The 21742-nt window shown below is 41.9% G+C and overlaps 2 protein-coding genes across 3 annotated transcripts in view; one reads left to right on the forward strand and one right to left on the reverse strand.

Annotated features, from left to right (window-relative positions):
* Positions 1 to 21742, reverse strand: part of SHISA9 (shisa family member 9) — a 287615-nt gene that overhangs the window by 77175 nt on the left and 188698 nt on the right. The window lies entirely within an intron of this gene.
* On the forward strand, positions 18469 to 18929 carry LOC100685272 (10 kDa heat shock protein, mitochondrial-like). Its single transcript, XM_038540320.1, has one exon. It carries the CDS (start codon positions 18469 to 18471, stop codon positions 18775 to 18777), a length of 309 nt encoding a protein of 102 aa, XP_038396248.1. The 3' UTR covers positions 18778 to 18929.

Below are 21742 nucleotides of genomic sequence, written 5' to 3' on the forward strand. Positions count from 1 at the left end.
GATAATATGGAGAAAGATTTGGGGATTCAGTAAAAGGGACAGACCACGATCATATTCTTGATGGCATCTCACGTACCTATGATATCTACCTGCATTTTCCTCCATGGTCAGGGTTGAAACCAGAAAAAATAAACCAAGTTCTCACAAATGCACATAATACTTCACCTGCTCTGCTTCTCACCATCATTGCATGGGGGGAGTCCTAGACATTACTTCTCAAATGTCATTATGAATCACCTCATTATTAAAGGTTGTACTCCAGTTCAGTATGTCTGGGGTAGTTGAAATTCTGCACCTCTGACACACTCCTAGGTGATGACGATGACTCCTTAGAACACATGTGGAACAGCAAGGCTTGGAGTAGTCTTGGAGACTTACATATCCTGGAGACTGTTGTGAACCTCTCCCTGTCTCTTGCTGCTGCCAAAGAGGGCCAAATCTGCCACAAAGGTGAAGGATGGGGCACAAAGGTCACCAAGAACAAGGAGCTGAGACAGAGTGGAATAAACCTGAGTCTGCCTTGGGGTATCTGGGAAACCTAACCAGGATGAGGCCACACTTGAAGGGTGAGCAAAAGTTTGCCAAACCAACTAGGAAGAGGAGGGTAGTGCATGGAGAGGAGTCAACATGAGCAAAGACATGAGCTATAAGCAAATAAATGTAGCATATCTGAAGAAATACTGAAGGGTCAACATGGGGGAAGAGTAAAGCTCTACCTTCAAAGGAAAAACCAAAGAGCAGGAAATTGAATCTTGGATGAAGGGGTACACACACCCCAATGTTTATAGCAGCGATGTCTACAATAGCCAAACCATGGAAAGAGCCTAGGTGTCCATCAACAGATGAATGGATAAAGATGTGATATACATATATTGTACTATATTGTATCTCTATATATAATCATATATAAATATATATACACACAATAGAATATTACTCAGCCATCAGAAAGGATGAATACTTACCATTTACATCAACATGGATGGAACTGGAGGGTATTATGCTGAGCTAAATCAGTTAATCAGAGAAAGAGGGCAACCCGGGTGGCTCAGCAGTTTAGTGTCGCCTTCAGCCCAGGGCATGATCCTGGAGACCCGGGATCGAGTCCCTCATCAGGCTCCCTGCATGGAGCCTGCTTCTCCCTCTGCCTGTGTCTCTGCCTCTCTCTCTCTCTGTGTCTCTGGTGAATAAATAAATAAAGTCTTTTTAAAAAAATCAGAGAAAGATAATTATCATAATTGTTTCACTAATATGTCGAAATATAAGAAACAGCAAGAGGATCATAGAGGAAGGGAGGGAAAATAGAATGGGAAGAAATCAGAGAGGAAGACAAACCATGAGAGACTCTTAATTATAGAAAATAAACTGAGGGTTGCTGGAGGGGAGAGGGGTTGAGGGATGGGGTAACTGGGTGATGGGCATTAAGGAGGGCACATGATGTGATGAGTACTGGGTATTATATGCAACTCATGATTTATTGAACTCTACATCTGAAACTAATAATGTACTATATGTCAGCTAATTGAATTTAAATTTTAAAAATTAAATTAATTTTTTAAAAAATTCAATCTTGGCCAGAGTTGATACCAGAAAAATAGGCTTGTTTTTTTTTTTTTTTAAATTGATGATGATGAAGACCACTGAATATTTTCTATGTGCCAGGCACTGTTCATGATTCTATCTCTTGGACATCACAACAATCCCCATTTTAGAGTTGGGGAAAACAAGGCTTAGAAAAGCCAGGTAAGCACCCCGGGGCCCAAGAAGCTAATAGATGAAAGAACTGGAATGTGACGCAAGGTAACCTGACTCTAGGCGCCATGTGCTTAACCATCATGCAACATTACCCTCTGCCTGGTGCTACAGTCCCTGCCAGTAGGTAGATTTTTGAAACCCTCTATGACCTGGTGCCCAGGGAGCATGAGCAGAAAAGCTCAAGGCATTAAACCACAGTTTCTCCGCATGGTCCTCTTCATCTCTATTCCCAGTTGCCCTTGAACACTCAGGCTCAGAACATGAGCCTGATCAGCTGGAGTTCCCAGTCTTTTTCCCAGGCATTCATCTCACAAAAAGAGAGCCTGGGAAGGTGTATGTGCAAGAAGAGACCATTTTTCATGTTTTGGTCTGAGTTTTCCTGTGTTCAGGAAGCTCATCATATGGGCTGAGGGTATCACTTTCCCCCAAATATTCCATCCTTTAACCAGAGCAGTAAATATCCCTTTGCCCAGAACACCTGCTGCTGCTGCTAGTGGTGAATGAAAGGGATTTACACTCCCATCACCAAGGGTAGAGGAGGCACTGACGTCAGAAGTCAGAGCTGTTGGAGTTACATAATCCCGGAAGCTGCTTGAGCATCGAATAAGGCCATATTTAACCTCAGGGGAGCCAAAAATAGGCAAATAGAATTTTATTTCCCAATAAAAACTTTAAAGTTTAAATAATATTTTTTTAGTGATCCTAGGCAAGGATTGCATTTGGCCCCAGGCAATGTTTTCACTGTTGAATTATGATCCCTAGGAAATAAGTATGGTATATATACATGGTATAGTCATGGCATATGTGTGTGTGCATACATGTGAGTGAACGACAGTGTGTATGTGTGTATGGGGTATGTGTGTGTGGATAAATATAGATAGAGATATGGCTGTGGCTATACATATATACCTAGATATAGGTATAAATATAGAATGTGGGCTGTGGTTTGCTGTGGTGGAGTAATAGAGGAATGAGTGTTTATGTAACTGGGGTGAGTAGGTGAGTATGAGGTTTGTATATTTTCTGAGTGGGAGGGTTTTGATACAGGTGTGTAGTATATTTCTGTGACTAAGAGCATGAGCTGTATGAGTGTGTTGTAGAAACTGTGCATGGTGTGTGTGGTAGGTGTGTGTTTGCAGGGGTGTGTAAGGGTATGTGAGCATAAGGCATTGCATCTGCTCTTGCTTCTGTGAGTGTGTGGTGGATATATTTCACTGGGTGTGGGGAATGTGTGTTTGTGTGTATTCAGATTGTGTGGGGATGTGTGGGAAATGTATGTTGACAGTGTGCATGTGTGGGTAGCACCAGAACTATGAGTTGAGCAAGCAGGTATGTGCTGGAAGGGGTATGTACCTATTCATGTGTGTGTGTATGTGTGTACACCATGCCTGATGACACCAGGAAAGATGGTCACAGAGTCCTGAGCATATCTTTCCGACATTTAGAACATCCTCCAACATATTTAGATCCTTCTCCAACATATTTCCAGAGACCTATTTGAAGGTGTTCTCCAGAATGCTGACCTACTGTTCTCCTTTGCCCCTCTGGGACTCCAAACCCTAATTAACCCTTTGACTAGGCACAGTGTTTAGAGTAATTATCATTTCTTGGTACATGTGGGCTTCTCTCAAATTCTTGTCTACAGGCAAAAGTCGTCCCACCTAACAGAGGAGATGATCAAAACAAAAACAACAAGAAATCTGCCCTGAGCAGAAATAATATACAGTTAAAGCTCAGTTCGCATTTTCCCACAAGAATTAAGATGACATAGTGTGGCTTAGAAGAAATTCTCTAGCTTTAGGGTTTCTAGTTTCTGCTCTGTCCCTGTTCTGTGGTCTGGCCTTAAGCAAACCTTTTCTTGGCTCCAGAATCATCTTAATTCTTAACTACTCCAACCATATTTAGGTGTGTTTTTCATTGGCTCCCTGTAGCCCCTGGATAGAATCCAGTTTCCTTAGCATGCCATTCAAGAACCTCCATGACCTGACTGTACTAGTTTCTCACTCCCCATTGTTCTTCCATGCCACCATATCTTCTAGGCTTACCAACCTACTCACTGTTCCTCAGATGCAATATTATCTCCTCAAAAGGGAGCACCTGGGTGGCTCAGTCAGGTAAGCCTCTGACTCTTGGTTTCGGCTCAGGTCACAATCTCACAGGTGGTGAGACTGAGCCCTGTGTTGGGCTCTGCACTCTGTGGAGAGTCCACTTGAGGATTCTCTTCCTCTGCCCCTCCCTCCACTCTGTCCCCCTTCTCTCAAATAAATAAATAAATAAATAAAATCTTTTTAACAAATACTATCTCCTCAAAGAAACATATGTCACTGTCCTTTGTGCTGAATAAGTCCAACTCAGCTGTCTTCCCTTCTGTAGAAAAACCAAGGACCAGGAAGGACATATCCTACCATACTCACTCATTGACTGATTGATTTATTGATTCATTCAAAATATTTTGGGGTAATTATTAAGCTCCAGAAACTCAACTAGCTTCTAGAATATGGTAGCCAGCCAAAAAGATATGTACCTTGACCTTGTAAAGCTTATATATTAAAATTAACTGAAATCAGACTTTTCTCCAGAAAGCTAGTCCCAAAACCTGTGCCTAAATCTAAAGTGAAGGAAGTTTCAAGGGAATATCCCATCCATCCAGTTGGTGTCTCATTCATTAGTAATGGCTAAGAGCATTAGTTCGGGATTCAGCACACCTGGGTTTGAATTTTGACTCTGCCAAGCTGCCTCATTGTAAGAGCTCAAAAAATGTTGGCTTCAAAAAGTATTACCTCACTTCCTCCCAGTGGGTTTGGATAGTAACCTTTTTATTTCCTCAATGCAAAAATTTTGACTTCAGCCTTGTCCATTGGGCTGAGGCTTCCAGTGTCTTCTCAGCTCAACTAAATTTTTCATCATGTACTAGGATGTAAGCTCCATGAGGTTGGCAGTTTTTTTGTATGTTATGTTCAGTGATAAAAGTTCAGTGTCTAAAACACAGTAGATTCTCATTAAATATTTGTTAGGAAAGTGAATACTGCACCTGTCAGCAGATTGAAGAAATAGATCTGTCCAATCATTACTATTACTTATAACTGCCCCTTCTGCCTGAACTATGAAATGTATTCCACACCTCACCTCTAATTCTCTCAATAAAATCATGAAGCAGGTCTGATTATTCCATTTTATAGGTGCGCAAGCTAAGTAATCTAAGACCCAGTGAGGTTAAAATTTGCCCAAGGCCACATAATTGCTAAGTGACACAACTGGAATTTGAATCCAAGGTTGGTTCCAACACTGTACTATGCTGCAATCGAGGAGCTCCTATGGTTTCCTGGGGAGAAGCAGTGAATCTTCTTTCCCTCTCATCCCTCTGATAGAGAATCCAAACTAGATGGTGAAGACTGCAGACAAAGAAGCTTGCGTTAAGGAAACAACAGGGCTAAAGACACTGCATTGTCAATAACTGCTGAAAAATCATGGCACTAATTAAGAAAGATGCTCCTTGTTCTGCCAAAAGCTCTATCTTCTTGCAGGGATCAATAAATCAAAAATAATTGTTTACTTTTTCTAGGCTCCCTGCCTTCTCTTCTGCCTGTATTTTTTTCCTTCTTTCTTTGTATAATGTGAGAGTTGACGAAGGACCCTCATTTTCACTAATGAAAGAAACTTAATTTTTTGGCACTATATCCTTCATTAGAAAGAGCAAAATCAACTTAGTGGTGGCCTCTGCTTCCTTCTATTTGTCCAAACCAGGACCCAAGATCAGCAGAAGGCTAGTTTTCACATGCAGTTTGAGCTCCCATTAAATCTATTGTTTCAGGAAGAGCACTTAAAGATAGATGGTAACAGGCACTAAAAATGACAGTAGTCCTTGCCACTTGCTTTATCTTTCCACTTTCTGTCCCAGTAGTGTATGTAAAGCCAACAGCATTATGGCCCCAAAGAACCTGGAATTCAGAAACCAGGTTATCCAGTGAATATAAGATGGACACAAGAGCAGAAATAAGTAATACCAACTTAAAGAAGTAGCAAGGAAAAAAATCTCCCATGCTGGGACATAACAGCAGATACATCCATAAGCAGAATTCTTGTCCAACCACAAGAAGAGTAAAGGAAGAAGACATTGGTCATGGCCTTCCAAAGACTGTGCAGTACATGTCCAGAGCTGTGCTACCAACTTATATATGCTTTATGGTACATGTAATAAGTCAAGTGATATGCTGATAAATGTTTAAAAATCAGATTCCTGGGAGAAGAAAAAAAGCAGTAATTTGTAACATTTGTCAATTATGGTGTAAATAGAGGGAGGAGCAAGATGGCGGAAGAGTAGGGTCTCCAAATCACCTGTCTCCACCAAACTACCTAGAAAACCTTCAAATTATCCTTAAAATCTATGAATTCGGCCTGAGATTTAAAGAGAGACCAGCTGGAATGCTACAGTGAGAAGAGTTCGCGCATCTATCAAGGTAGGAAGACGGGGAAAAAGAAATAAAGGAACAAAGGCCTCCAAGGGGGAGGGGCCCCGCGAGGAGCCGGGCTGAGGCCGGGGCGAGTGTCCCCAGGACAGGAGAGCCCCGTCCCGGAGACGCAGGAGCTGCACCGACCTTCCCGGGCGGAAAGGGGCTCGTGGGGAGTGGGAGCAGGACCCAGGAGGGCGGGGATGCCCTCGGGCTCCCTGGGACAGTAACAGAGCAACTGCGCGCCCAGGAGAGTGCGCCGAGCTCCCTAAGGGCTGCAGCGCGCACGGCGGGACCCGGCGGGACCCGGAGCAGCTGAAGGGGCTCGGGCGGCGGCTCCGCGGAGGGGGCGGCGCGGCCCCGGGAGCAGCTCGGAGGGGCTCGGGCAGAGGAAGAGGCTCCGTGCAGAGGGCGCTGCGCGGTTCCAGGAGCAGCTCGGAGGGGCTCGGGCGGCGGCTCCGCGGAGGGGGCTGCGGCCCGGGAGCGCGAATCCAACAGCGCAGGCTCCAGAGCACAGGGCGCCGGGACACAGCCCAGGATCCCGCCTCCCCCGGGACAGGCAGAGGCCGGGAGGGCCCAGGACAGCAAGGACGCTCCTGCCCCAGCTGAGCAGATCAGCGGCCCCGCCCGGAGCCTCCAGGCCCTGCAGACGGAGTTCCTGCCGGAGCTGAATCCAGGTTTCCAGAGCTGCCCCTCCACTGGGGCTGTTCCTCCTGCGGCCTCACGGGGTAAACAACCCCCACTGAGCCCTGCACCAGGCAGGGGCACAGCAGCTCCCCCAACTGCTAACACCTGAAAATCAGCACAACAGGCCCCTCCCCCAGAAGATCAGCTAGACGGACAACTTCCAGGAGAAGCCAAGGACTTAAAAAACACAGAATCAGAAGATACTCCCCGGTGGTTCTTTTTTTTGTTTGTTTTTGTTTTGTTTTGCTTTTTGATTTGTTTCCTTCCCCCACCCCCTTTTTTTTCTCCTTTCTTTTTCTTTCTCTTTTTCTTCCTTTTTTTTTTTTTCGTTTTTTTTTTTCTTTTTCTTCCCTTTTTTTTTTCTCTTTCTCTTTTCTTTCCTTCTTTCTCTCCTCTCTTTTTCTCTTTTTCCCAATACAACTTGCTTTTGGCCACTCTGCACTGAGCAAAATGACTAGAAGGAAAACCTCACCTCAAAAGAAAGAATCAGAAACAGTCCTCTCTCCCACAGAGTTACAAAATCTGGATTACAATTCAATGTCAGAAAGCCAATTCAGAAGCACTATTATACAGCTACTGGTGGCTCTAGAAAAAAGTATAAAGGACTCAAGAGACTTCATGACTGCAGAATTTAGAGCTAATCAGGCAGAAATTAAAAATCAATTGAATGAGATGCAATCCAAACTAGAAGTCCTAACGACGAGGGTTAACGAGGTGGAAGAACGAGTGAGTGACCTAGAAGACAAGTTGATAGCAAAGAGGGAAACTGAGGAAAAAAGAGACAAACAATTAAAAGACCATGAAGATAGATTAAGGGAAATAAACGACAGCCTGAGGAAGAAAAACCTACGTTTAATTGGGGTTCCCAAGGGCGCCGAAAGGGACAGAGGGCCAGAATATGTATTTGAACAAATTCTAGCTGAAAACTTTCCTAATCTGGGAAGGGAAACAGGCATTCAGATCCAGGAAATAGAGAGATCCCCCCCTAAAATCAATAAAAACCGTTCAACACCTCGACATTTAATTGTGAAGCTTGCAAATTCCAAAGATAAAGAGAAGATCCTTAAAGCAGCAAGAGACAAGAAATCCCTGACTTTTATGGGGAGGAGTATTAGGGTAACAGCAGACCTCTCCACAGAGACCTGGCAGGCCAGAAAGGGCTGGCAGGATATATTCAAGGTCCTAAATGAGAAGAACATGCAACCAAGAATACTTTATCCAGCAAGGCTCTCATTCAAAATGGAAGGAGAGATAAAGAGCTTCCAAGACAGGCAGCAACTAAAAGAATATGTGACCTCCAAACCAGCTCTGCAAGAAATTTTAAGGGGGCCTCTTAAAATTCCCCTTTAAGAAGAAGTTCAGTGGAACAGTCCACAAAAACAAAGACTGAATAGATACCATGATGACACTAAACTCATATCTCTCAATAGTAACTCTGAATGTGAACGGGCTTAATGACCCCATCAAAAGGCGCAGGGTTTCAGACTGGATAAAAAAGCAGGACCCATCTATTTGCTGTCTACAAGAGACTCATTTTAGACAGAAGGACACCTACAGCCTGAAAATAAAAGGTTGGAGAACCATTTACCATTCGAATGGTCCTCAAAAGAAAGCAGGGGTAGCCATCCTTATATCAGATAAACTAAAATTTACCCCAAAGACTGTAGTGAGAGATGAAGAGGGACACTATATCATACTTAAAGGATCTATTCAACAAGAGGACTTAACAATCCTCAATATATATGCTCCGAATGTGGGAGCTGCCAAATATATAAATCAATTATTAACCAAAGTGAAGAAATACTTAGATAATAATACACTTATACTTGGTGACTTCAATCTAGCTCTTTCTATACTCGATAGGTCTTCTAAGCAAAACATCTCCAAAGAAACGAGAGCTTTAAATGATACACTGGACCAGATAGATTTCACAGATATCTACAGAACTTTACATCCAAACTCAACTGAATACACATTCTTCTCAAGCGCACATGGAACTTTCTCCAGAATAGACCACATATTGGGTCACAAATCAGGTCTGAACCGATACCAAAAGATTGGGATTGTCCCCTGCATATTCTCGGACCATAATGCCTTGAAATTAGAACTAAATCACAACAAGAAGTTTGGAAGGACCTCAAACACATGGAGGTTAAGGACCATCCTGCTAAAAGATAAAAGGGTCAACCAGGAAATTAAGGAAGAATTAAAAAGATTCATGGAAACTAATGAGAATGAAGATACAACCGTTCAAAATCTTTGGGATGCAGCAAAAGCAGTCCTAAGGGGGAAATACATCGCAATACAAGCATCCATTCAAAAACTGGAAAGAACTCAAATACAAAAGCTAACCTTACACATAAAGGAGCTAGAGAAAAAACAGCAAATAGATCCTACACCCAAGAGAAGAAGGGAGTTAATAAAGATTCGAGCAGAACTCAACGGAATCGAGACCAGAAGAACTGTGGAACAGATCAACAGAACCAGGAGTTGGTTCTTTGAAAGAATTAATAAGATAGATAAACCATTAGCCAGCCTTATTAAAAAGAAGAGAGAGAAGACTCAAATTAATAAAATCATGAATGAGAAAGGAGAGATCACTACCAACACCAAGGAAATACAAACGATTTTAAAAACATATTATGAACAGCTATACGCCAATAAATTAGGCAATCTAGAAGAAATGGACGCATTCCTGGAAAGCCACAAACTACCAAAACTGGAACAGGAAGAAATAGAAAACCTGAACAGGCCAATAACCAGGGAGGAAATTGAAGCAGTCATCAAAAACCTCCCAAGACACAAGAGTCCAGGGCCAGATGGCTTCCCAGGAGAATTTTATCAAACGTTTAAAGAAGAAATCATACCTATTCTCCTAAAGCTGTTTGGAAAGATAGAAAGAGATGGAGTACTTCCAAATTCGTTCTATGAAGCCAGCATCACCTTAATTCCAAAGCCAGACAAAGACCCCGCCAAAAAGGAGAATTACAGACCAATATCCCTGATGAACATGGATGCAAAAATTCTCAACAAGATACTGGCCAATAGGATCCAACAGTTCATTAAGAAAATTATTCACCATGACCAAGTAGGATTTATCCCCGGGACACAAGGCTGGTTCAACACGTGTAAAAAAATCAATGTCATTCATCATATCAGCAAGAGAAAAACCAAGAACCATATGATCCTCTCATTAGATGCAGAGAAAGCATTTGACAAAATAGAGCATCCATTCCTGATCAAAACTCTTCAGAGTGTAGGGATAGAGGGAACATTCCTCGACATCTTAAAAGCTATCTATGAAAAGCCCACAGCAAATATCATTCTCAATGGGGAAGCACTGGGAGCCTTTCCCCTAAGATCAGGAACAAGACAGGGATGTCCACTCTCACCACTGCTATTCAACATAGTACTGGAAGTCCTAGCCTCAGCAATCAGACAACAAAAAGACATTAAAGGCATTCAAATTGGCAAAGAAGAAGTCAAACTCTCCCTCTTCGCCGATGACATGATACTCTACATAGAAAACCCAAAAGTCTCCACCCCAAGATTGCTAGAACTCATACAGCAATTCGGTAGCGTGGCAGGATACAAAATCAATGCCCAGAAGTCAGTGGCATTTCTATACACTAACAATGAGACTGAAGAAAGAGAAATTAAGGAGTCAATCCCATTTACAATTGCACCCAAAAGCATAAGATACCTAGGAATAAACCTCACCAAAGATGTAAAGGATCTATACCCTCAAAACTATAGAACACTTCTGAAAGAAATTGAGGAAGACACAAAGAGATGGAAAAATATTCCATGCTCATGGATTGGCAGAATTAATATTGTAAAAATGTCAATGTTACCCAGGGCAATATACACGTTTAATGCAATCCCTATCAAAATACCATGGACTTTCTTCAGAGAGTTAGAACAAATTATTTTAAGATTTGTGTGGAATCAGAAAAGACCCCGAATAGCCAGGGGAATTTTAAAAAAGAAAACCATATCTGGGGGCATCACAATGCCAGATTTCAGGTTGTACTACAAAGCTGTGGTCATCAAGACAGTGTGGTACTGGCACAAAAACAGACACATAGATCAGTGGAACAGAATAGAGAATCCAGAAGTGGACCCTGAACTTTATGGGCAACTAATATTCGATAAAGGAGGAAAGACTATCCATTGGAAGAAAGACAGTCTCTTCAATAAATGGTGCTGGGAAAATTGGACATCCACATGCAGAAGAATGAAACTAGACCACTCTCTTTCACCATACACAAAGATAAACTCAAAATGGATGAAAGATCTAAATGTGAGACAAGATTCCATCAAAATCCTAGAGAAGAACACAGGCAACACCCTTTTTGAACTCGGCCATAGTAACTTCTTGCAAGATACATCCACGAAGGCAAAAGAAACAAAAGCAAAAATGAACTATTGGGACTTCATCAAGATAAGAAGCTTTTGCACAGCAAAGGATACAGTCAACAAAACTCAAAGACAACCTACAGAATGGGAGAAGATATTTGCAAATGACATATCAGATAAAGGGCTAGTTTCCAAGATCTATAAAGAACTTATTAAACTCAACACCAAAGAAACAAACAATCCAATCATGAAATGGGCAAAAGACATGAACAGAAATCTCACAGAGGAAGACATAGACATGGCCAACATGCACATGAGAAAATGCTCTGCATCACTTGCCATCAGGGAAATACAAATCAAAACTACAATGAGATACCACCTCACACCAGTGAGAATGGGGCAAATTAACAAGGCAGGAAACCACAAATGTTGGAGAGGATGCGGAGAAAAGGGAACCCTCTTACACTGTTGGTGGGAATGTGAACTGGTGCAGCCACTCTGGAAAACTGTGTGGAGGTTCCTCAAAGAGTTAAAAATATACCTGCCCTACGACCCAGCAATTGCACTGTTGGGGATTTACCCCAAAGATACAAATGCAATGAAACGCCGGGACACCTGCACCCCGATGTTTCTAGCAGCAATGGCCACGATAGCCAAACTGTGGAAGGAGCCTCGGTGTCCAACGAAAGATGAATGGATAAAGAAGATGTGGTTTATGTATACAATGGAATATTACTCAGCTATTAGAAATGACAAATACCCACCATTTGCTTCAACGTGGATGGAACTGGAGGGTATTATGCTGAGTGAAGTAAGTCAGTCGGAGAAGGACAAACATTATATGTTCTCATTCATTTGGGGAATATAAATAATAGTGAAAGGGAAAATAAGGGAAGGGAGAAGAAATGTGTGGGAAATATCAGAAAGGGAGACAGAACGTAAAGACTGCTAACTCTGGGAAACGAACTAGGGGTGGTAGAAGGGGAGGAGGGCGGGGGGTGGGAGTGAATGGGTGACGGGCACTGGGTGTTATTCTGTATGTTAGTAAATTGAACACCAATAAAATATAAAAAAAAAATTATGGTGTAAATATTCTCACCATTGCAATTGCAAGCAACCAACATGAATGTTGGATTTGGGGAAAGATGTGTACAATTGATCCTTGTAGGTCAAAACAAGCATGCTCAGCATCCCCAGTGGTACTGCCCCAGAAATATTTCGACTATAATTTAGCTTCCCATGTGATTTAGCCCCTAGGAGAGAATTTACTTATCTGCCTTAATATTATCTGCTTGATGGCTAACTCTCCCTTTCAGTGGCAATAGATATATTTTTATGATAGTTTATGTATTGGTCTAGTGGCAGTCAGTTGCTGGAGCCAGACCACACCAACAGGAATAGCCAACAAGGCTAGGGAGCATAGCCAAAGAATGGTGACAGGCCACAGTATGACCTCCCATTGGGGACCAGTGCAGCTGACCCACTGGTCTTCCCTCTGCCATGTGTGAAGTCCTCATCACCCTCTGCTGTAACAGTTTAAATTCCAAAGTATGGTTATGGGAACATATTTATCCTTGGCACACTGTGGTGTTAGACTGAAAAATTTCACTGATATGTTAAGCAAGTAGGCTAATTAGAATAAAAGAAACATCTACTGAGGACATTTACCCACCTCCACATGCTCTTAAGTGCATCCCTACTAACTTGACTATACCTTTTCCCATAAAACATATAAAAAGGGTAATTAGGGAAAAGCCTTATGGTCCCTGTTACATATTCTATAGCTTCTTGAATAATCTCCCCTCTAAAAAAAAATTCTTCAACAGTGTGCAAACATCAAGGTTTCTCCATCCCTATGGAAATCTCTCTCCCTTGGTGAAATGAGGACATGATAAAAAAAAAATAATATTAAATTTGGGGTAAACAAAAGGAAGAGGTATTTTGAGCCAGATGATGGACCATCAAAAGGACAATTTGATAATGCACTGTCTGCAGACTTCATAGGAAGGCGAAATAACTGTGTGTAGCTCCAAATCAAAACTTGGAGTTTATCATTATAGACTAATGGTTTCTACTTGCAAAGTTCCCACTGCAGCTGGCCAAAGAGTTGTAATAATCAATTGGGTTCTGATTACATGCATTTAGCTCAACTGTGAAAACCAAGTGGAGTCAAGTGGAACTTGAAGCTGTAGAGAATTAAACTGTCTGGCTTAAGCAGTATAGTTTGGGGGGCTCAGACTGTACTGCTACAGAAGGGAACATGTAGGCTACTGATGATGTGGAGTTAGGGAAGACCTAACAAGTAGTTGTGGCTACACCATTCAGCCTGGTCATGCTAGAAACCCTATTATCTAGTACAATTACAATGATCCCTGGGCTCCCACTTCACCCAGTCCACCCCAGACAAGAAAGATCTGGAGTTAAATCCAGTAGAGCCATCTCCAACTGGCTATGCATTCAAGGATGAGGCTCAGAAACTTTCCTAGAATGGTAATGTCAAATCTTTATTTCAGGGAGAAGAGAAAATTTTATTTATTTTCACTTGTGTGGTGGGGAATCTTCTTACCATCTGAGTTCATTTCCTGCTTCTGCATGGATGATCTACAGATGTGTCCCTTCAGGGTTATCAACATGAATTGTCATTCTCAGTGTCCAGTATTACAGCTACACAGGAGATGGGAGTCATGGGGAGGCAGCAATCAGACACTACGTTTTTAGACAAATCCCCATGACTTGTCTATTTTCTTATTTGTGTAATAAGTGATGCCAATAAACTGCAATTAATTAAGTCTATTAAATGTGAAACTGGGGCAAGGAGTGTATAGAAACTCCCTGTATTATCTTTGCAACTTTTCTACAAGTCTAAACTATTCTAAGATAAAACACTTCAAAACAAAAGACTACTAAGCAATTTCTGGTTCATTGAGATTTTGCTTCAGGTTCAAGATATCACTCAGCTCATAACATGATGGCTCTAGTAGGCAGGTCTGGACTTGAGAATCCGGTTGAAAATTCACCAATGGGATTATCTCCATTATAAAAAAAACTGCATAGATATAAGACTAGAAGAGGCAATTGCTGCCTTTGGAGGATGGGCTTCCATAGGCAAGGTAGGGGAAGGGGTTCTTATTTCTTTCATTTTTCTTTGTCCTCTAAATCTTCCACCATTACTTTTGAGGGAAATCAGAGTTGCAAAAAGGCTTCACTCTTGCCTGACCATCTGCAACGGAAAGCTTCTTAGTGTAATGTACCTTTAGGATCTGGTCTTGCTTCTCTGGTTTCATCATCCACTACTCTTCCTCTTCCTATAGATGACAGTATTTCTGGATAATTCTATATGCCCATAATTGTTCCAGACATCCTGTGTGGTTTCACAACTCTGAATCTTTGTGCATCAATCTTACAACTTGCCTCCTCCCCAGTCTAAATTTTGGGTGTTTCCTTCAAAACTTAGCTAATATCACCTTTCTTGGGAAAGCTTCCCTGACCTCACCAAGCCTCACTACAGAATTCATGCTCTCTTGTCACTGCCAGACACAGGTTTCTATCATTGCACTTATCATGCTGACTGGTACTGATCTGTCTGCATGGTTAGCCCACCTACAAAATCCCGAGGGCAGGATAGTGTGTGATGTATTACAACATTCCCAGTGACTACTACAGTGTCTGGCATATGGAACATATTACAATAAATCTTTTTTGGGTGGATACTGAATGGACTCACCAGCAGATGTTTGGTTACTCCCAGAAGGCAGCATCACTGACTTATGAAAGGAGAAAGGTTGACCAAGAGCCAAAAAAGAAAGGCACAACCAAACTGGGAAGTCAGGTGAGAAGTGGCTGGAACTATAATATAACAGGCACAGGAATAAAGTTGACCAGGAACCTCATCTGAGTCAGAGCCAGGATGAGTGAGTCTGAGCTGCAAGGGCTGCCTCTTCTGAGGTCCCAGGGCAAAAGCTCTAAAGTTATCTTCCTGTGAGATGTCAGCCAAGACATTCTAACCCAACTTGTCTTGTTTACTCATATAATCCTTAAATTGTTAGGAACAAAATGCCCATTGGAGAACATCAAGTCTAATGGTCTGTAAACTGCACTTTCACAGGAATCTGAGATTCTAAAGAATTATTTCAAAGACAGAGGGTGTGGAGGAGTTTGGCGCTCCAGACACTCTAACAGGGCAGTTCCATTCATCACTGGCTTACAGAGTGGCACTCCACAGAAAATTATTGAAGAAACAATTCTGCTGATAAAGCAAAGGCAGAGATGGAGGGAGGGAGGAAGTAAGAAAGAAAAAGAGAGAGGAAGGAAGCTTGAAATGAGGGAGAGGAAGTCTGGGAAGGAAGGGAAAGAAGAGGGAGAAGGAAAAAGGGAGATGGAGGGAGGACAAAACAAAAAAAGATGGAGAGAGGGAAGAAGGAAACTAGAAAGAAAAGGAAGCAAAGGAGGAAGGAAGGACAGAAGGAGACAGGAAAGGAAAGAAGAAAGGCAAGAGGGAGGGAGGTAAGGAGGGAGGGAGGTAAAAGAGAGGAAGGAGGGAGCAAATTTAAAGAAGAGAAACAGAAAAGGAAAAAAACCAACTCCTAATAACATCCAAACAAATCTTTCATGAGAAAATGAGGAGTCAGGAGAGGTGAATTTCTGAGGTCATGCAGGAAGGAAATGGCACTGTCACAATGATGACTCTAGTCCTCTCATTCCCAACTCAGCACACCACATTTGAGAACATAAGTTCCATCAGCTCCATCTTCTTCCCCCTTCACCCCATAATGCAGTAAGTCACCCTAATAAAAGCTCCCAAGCTACAGTGCCCAATGAAGTGAAAAGCAAAGGTGAAAGTAGGTATTGTGAAATTAAAAACTTCAAATAGGAGATCAGACACTCTGGCCATCTCATGAGCCATGAATCCTGAAAAAAAGATGTTGCTAAATAGGGAATCCTCATGACCTGCTCCCACAAATGGTGGGGGGGGGAAATGATTCATAATTAGGGCAGCAATTGCTTGCATGGAAATAAGAGCTATATGCCTGGAAATCCCTTGTCCTCCTAAAGGATTCAAATATGCCCCAAGTGAGGCATTCATATTCCCGAATTACTGAGGAAACAAATCCCTCTTCAAAGATCATACAAGAGAGAACTTGAATAAGATATGGAGGGATGGTTAGTGGAATATAGGGTCTGGGGGTTGCTATAATTGTTCATTCAGCATGCCTTTTTCTGAGGGCCTCCTTTATGCAGTACTACCCTAGGAAATGGATAGATAGGAATGAGGATGTGGGGCCCTGTTCTCAAAAGCTCAAAGTCTAATAGGTAGACTATCCTGATTATAATACTATATGATAAGGACTTTCATGATGTAGGGGAGGGATGGTGAGAACCTCCTATCCCACCTATCTGAGCACTTATCCCAGTACAGGAGAGTAGAGAAGAGCTCCTAGCTCAGTAGTTCTCAACTTTAACTGGCATGTGGATTACTAGGGGGATCTTGTTCAAGTGTGAGTTCTGATTCAGTAACTCTGGGATGGGGCCTCAGATTTTGCATGTCCAGTGGAATTCAGATGAAGCTGATGCTGCTGGTTGCAGACTACACAGAGAGAAGCAAGGTCCTACAACAGAGTCACTCAAAACATGGACCATGGACTAGCAGCATCGCTATCACTTTTGAGTATGAATAAATGCAAATGCTCAGGTTTTCCTACAGACCTCCTAAATCAGAATCTCTGAGGATAAAGCCCAGAAAGCTGTGTTCTATCAAATTCTCAAGGTGATTCTTACAAACGCTAAGATTTGAGAAGTAGCATCTTTGTGGATCTATTTGAACTGAGTCCTAAAGAAAGAGATAAGATGGGGTGCCTGAGTGGCTCAATGGTTGGGCGTCTACCTTTGGCTCAGGGCGTGATCCCAGGGTGCCGGGATTGAGTCCCACATCGGGCTCCTTGCATGAAGCCTGCTTCTCCCTCTGCCTGTGTCTCTGCCTCTCTCTCTCTGTGTCTCTCATGATTAAATAAATAAATAAAATCTTAAAAAAAAGAGAGAGATAAGATTACCATGTTAAAAACTCCACTCAACAGCATCTATTATAGACTCCACTGTCTGCCTCCAAATTCAGCTCCAACAAATATTTCTCATTCACTTGGCCAGATCAACATCATTGCTAAGGCAAAACTGGATCTGATTTCCCATGAACTGAGACAGGCTTGAAAACTCTTGGAGAGGGAAAGAAGGATACATCCTATTGAAATGTCACAAAGATGGAAAGTGCGTGGCATGTGTGCCACCCCATGCTCATTCTGTTTCTGTGACAGACATCATTAATCAGTCCCTGATCTCTTTCTTGCTTCACCCAGGCCCTATCTCAGAAATCTCAACCTAGTTCTCCAGGCATCCCTTACTGACTGAGAGAAGCTTATACATAAGAGAAAGCCCATCTAGTCCTTTAAATCATCATGGATGGAGAACTCTAGTCAAAATAAATATTTTACCAGGTATGAGAAAAAAGCAGCCCCATTGTTTTTCTTCCTAGTGTGCATTTCTCAGAAAGAAGAATCTTTATGCCAGAGTCATAGGTGGGAGTGACCAAACTACCTATTCAGCAAGTGACATTTGCATATTTCATCCAAGAGAAAGAATAGAAGGGGGAGGAAATGCACATTTACTGAGCATATACTCTGTATCGTGTACCTTCACAAGGGCATATAGAATATTTCATCTGATCCGCACCATAAACATACAGAGTAAATTTTGTCATCCTTATTCTATTAGAGGAGTTTCAGAGAAGTTATGTGAGTTGCCTGCTCTCAAGCAGCTAGTAAAGAGCCTAAATTCAAGCCCAGGTCTCTCTGGCTTGAAACATGGGTCTTTTGCTATTACACTTTAATAAACAGAGGCATTGCTGATACGGTTGATTAAAAAAAAATAATAAGGCCACATAATAGCATGGGCTTCAAGATAGTTATTTCTAGACAGCTCTAACTATTTTAAAAGAGTCCATGGATTCTCTTAAGAGGGCTTTTTTTAGCCCAGAATCTCTGAGTTTCAGATGGTCTGGGATGAAGATTTCATCTTCTGGTTGATTCCAAAGGACTTGAGAGTGTGGCCTGGAATATTTACCTCAGGAGCACAAAATCCTGTAGAAACAAATTGGTGGCTTTATTAGACAAAACCCAAAGGGATGGCAGCAGCAGCTCCAGAGCAGGGTCCAACTGTGGCGGCCAGAGTCATGGCAGAGCAAGTGTTTAGAGAGTTTTTTCCCCTCTTTGATGGAGTTTTAGTTGAAAGGAATGCAGCTGAAACTGTAACCAAAGGAGGTATTATGCTTCCAGAAAAATCTCAAGGAAAAGTGTTGCAAGCAACAGTAGTAGCTGTTGGATCGGGTCCTAAAGGAAAGGGTGGAGAGATTGAGCCAGTTAGTGTGAAAGTTGGAGATAAAGTTCTTCTCTCAGAATATGGAGGCACCAAAGTAGTTCTAGATGACAAGGGTTATTTCTTATTTAGAGATGGTGACATTATCGGGAAGTATGTGGACTGAAATCATTATTCAAATAGCATGAAGTGAAGCTGCCCATTCTAGTGAAGTTGTGAAATCTTTCATCATGTAAATAATTTTCATGTCTCTCTTTTATAATAAACTAATGGTATCCAAACTAATGATATCCAGTGTCTCTGAAGTTTAGTTCTAGTCTACCGATACAAACATTAGCAAATAAAAATACATAAATGAGAAAAAAAAAAACCCAAAGGGATGATCTCTTGCTTTAAATACTAATTCTGCAACCTGATTTTTTTTCCTAAATTGGCCCTTGCTGGCGAGTATAATGCAATAAATACATCAATCTTATTGTTATTATTGTATATTATAATAATAATTACATTATTATCACTATTACTTTTATAGCAATGTCACATTGGGTTCTCTAAAAACAGATGCTGAAATGGAATTTGGGGTGCAAGATGTTTATTAGGAGTCAACATCTATGAAGGGAAATGGGAAAGAAACAACGATGGGGCAGAGAGGTTGAACTGCAATCAAACTTGAAAAGCCTGAGACCCCCCCCAACAAGGAGCTTTGGAACAAATATCATGCATTAGGGTTGTTCCTCTTCAGGCCAAAATGCTCCAACCTTTATAAATCTGCCTCATTCAGGGGCATGTGGGTGGTAGCCAGTTTGTGCCCCCGACTCTTGATTTCAGCTAAGATCTCAAGGTTATGAGATTGAGCCTGATGTCCTGCTCTGCGCTCAGCGGAGTATGAAGACTGCTTGTCCCTCTCCCTCCCCTCCCCCTGCCCTGCTCTCTCTCTCTCAAATAAATAAAATCTTTAAAAAAATAAATAAATCTGCCTCATTCAGTCTCTAGATACTGGATGCTCTGGGAAGAAAGTGATGATACAGCTCTCTAGAGCTGAGGCAAAGCTTGAAGGAATGAGTAGCTACAGACACTCTGCTGACCACATTCCTTATAGCTGGACAGCAAGTCCTTCTTTAAAGGAGGATGCAGACATTTGACCGGGGCTTTACAATTTATGACATTTTCATATCTATTATGACTTTTGCTCCTTGCCACCCAGATGCGATCACAGTATGCCATAGTAGATTCCACAGTTGTTCAAAATATTTGCTGTCCTACTTTTCACGGTGGAAGAAGTAATTCCTGTTCCATTGACATTGGGATCAGTTATGTGACTTGCATTGGCCAATGAGATATAAGTGAAAGTAACGTGTACCAGTTCTGAGCAGAATCTTTAAGGGCCACTTTTGGAGCGCTGACATCTTCTCTCCTTTCTTTTTTCCTCTACTAAGAGTCCAGATGTTCTACACGGGAGCTGCTCCTTCAGCATGGGTTCCTGAGTAAAGGGCCAAAGCTGTAGGCTCTCCACAATGGACAGCTTTGTGAGAGAGATAGAGACCTGTATTGTTTCACATAACTTAGCCTAGATTAACTAAAACAGCTCCCATCACCTACAAGACATAAAGCTCAAGCTTCCCAACAAGGCTTTATATCACCCAACCTCTGCCCATCTTTCTACTCTCATCTCTCATCAGGCCTCACCTTGCTTTGCTCTAACCATATCAAACCCATTTCCCTTCTTGAAAAACTCCTACCCCCTCTCCAAGCTTTAGCTAAAATAGTCTCTCGTCTATGTGATTTTTCCCTCACTCCCTTTCCTTAAGCAGAAACAACTCCTTCAATCTTTCCCATTGGCCTGGGTAGAAACTATTTTGTTAGATCCTGCCCAGTGCCTAGTACACTGTCAGGGACTCAGCAGGTGGTCAATAAATATTTGGTGGAATAAATCACAATGTATACCCAGGTGTTAATGTGTACCGGGCACTGTAATAAGTGCTTGATGTAGATTATTTAACTTTCACCAATATTCCCTATTTTAAAAATGGGAAAACTAAGGCCCAGAAGGTTAAGTAACTAGTTTGTGTTTTAAGTGACAAAAGCAGGCAGTCTAATTCTGCAGCACACTTAAGCACTGTGCTATCTGTACCAATCCACATGTGCCCAGATTCTAACAGTTTCTTACACATAGCAGACACTCCATACATGGAAGTAGTGGTGTATTGGAGATCTATCCCTAGTGCAGGCAGAGGGAGTACAATGATTGTAATAAATTTGAAAGCAATAATAAAATCAATGAAAATCTGGTCTTATATATATTATCACCATACACTAGCAGTTCTAAACAATGTCACTGATAAAACATTCTTCCCTGCCACGGTGGATCATTTCCATGCCCCAACCCCTTATTACAGCACTGAATGGTCATTAAATGAATGAATGAACTGACTGATAGAATTGAGGGTAATATGAATGATGGAGATGTAACAGTTGACAGAGAACAAGCCTATTATCTCCATGACTTTCAATTAAAGCAAAGCCAGTAGCCTAGGTTGACATGTTGTCTCCCTTGGGTGATGGGCGAGTATTTGGCGGGGGGCGGGGGGGGATACCAGCCAGCCCAACTGGATGGGCCTGGCATTATGGAAAGGATGAAAATCATCCATTTTGTAAATCCAAAGACACCACCCAGCAACCTGAGGCCTGGGGACAGAGAAATATCTCACCTTGGTCATCCTCCCTAGGCCAGTGACCAGAGCTGCAGAAAAGCAAATAAAATTCAGGAAAGAATCTGGAACCTGCATTTATATAGGCACCATTGGGCAATGACCCAAATTTTTATAGCCTGCTGCTCAGCAAAGTATCATTCTGACAGGAAAAAGAGAAATGAAAATCCTGGACATTCCTTTTGAGTAAGTTCTATTTCTTGGGCCTTTGATGATAATGTTTTTGGACACTTTATCATAACAGAGAATGGCAGTGTCAGTATTTCTACCTTTCCACATCAGTGTAGAATTCCCTAATATTTGGTAAAATCAAAATCCAGAAAAATACAGCATCTGTTTAAACAAATCTCACCTAGCCCTGTAATCCCAATCTGGAGGACCGCTCAGTTAATTGGTCTACATGCCTGTGTCTTTGACTAGGTT

The sequence above is a fragment of the Canis lupus genome, chromosome 6 (genome assembly GCF_011100685.1).
Source record: "Canis lupus familiaris isolate Mischka breed German Shepherd chromosome 6, alternate assembly UU_Cfam_GSD_1.0, whole genome shotgun sequence".
Lineage (NCBI taxonomy): Eukaryota > Metazoa > Chordata > Mammalia > Carnivora > Canidae > Canis > Canis lupus.

Excerpts from the sequence above, each read along its gene's own strand:
- LOC100685272 (XM_038540320.1), top strand. The coding sequence starts at position 18,469 with ATGGCAGAGCAAGTGTTTAGAGAGTTTTTTCCCCTCTTTGATGGAGTT.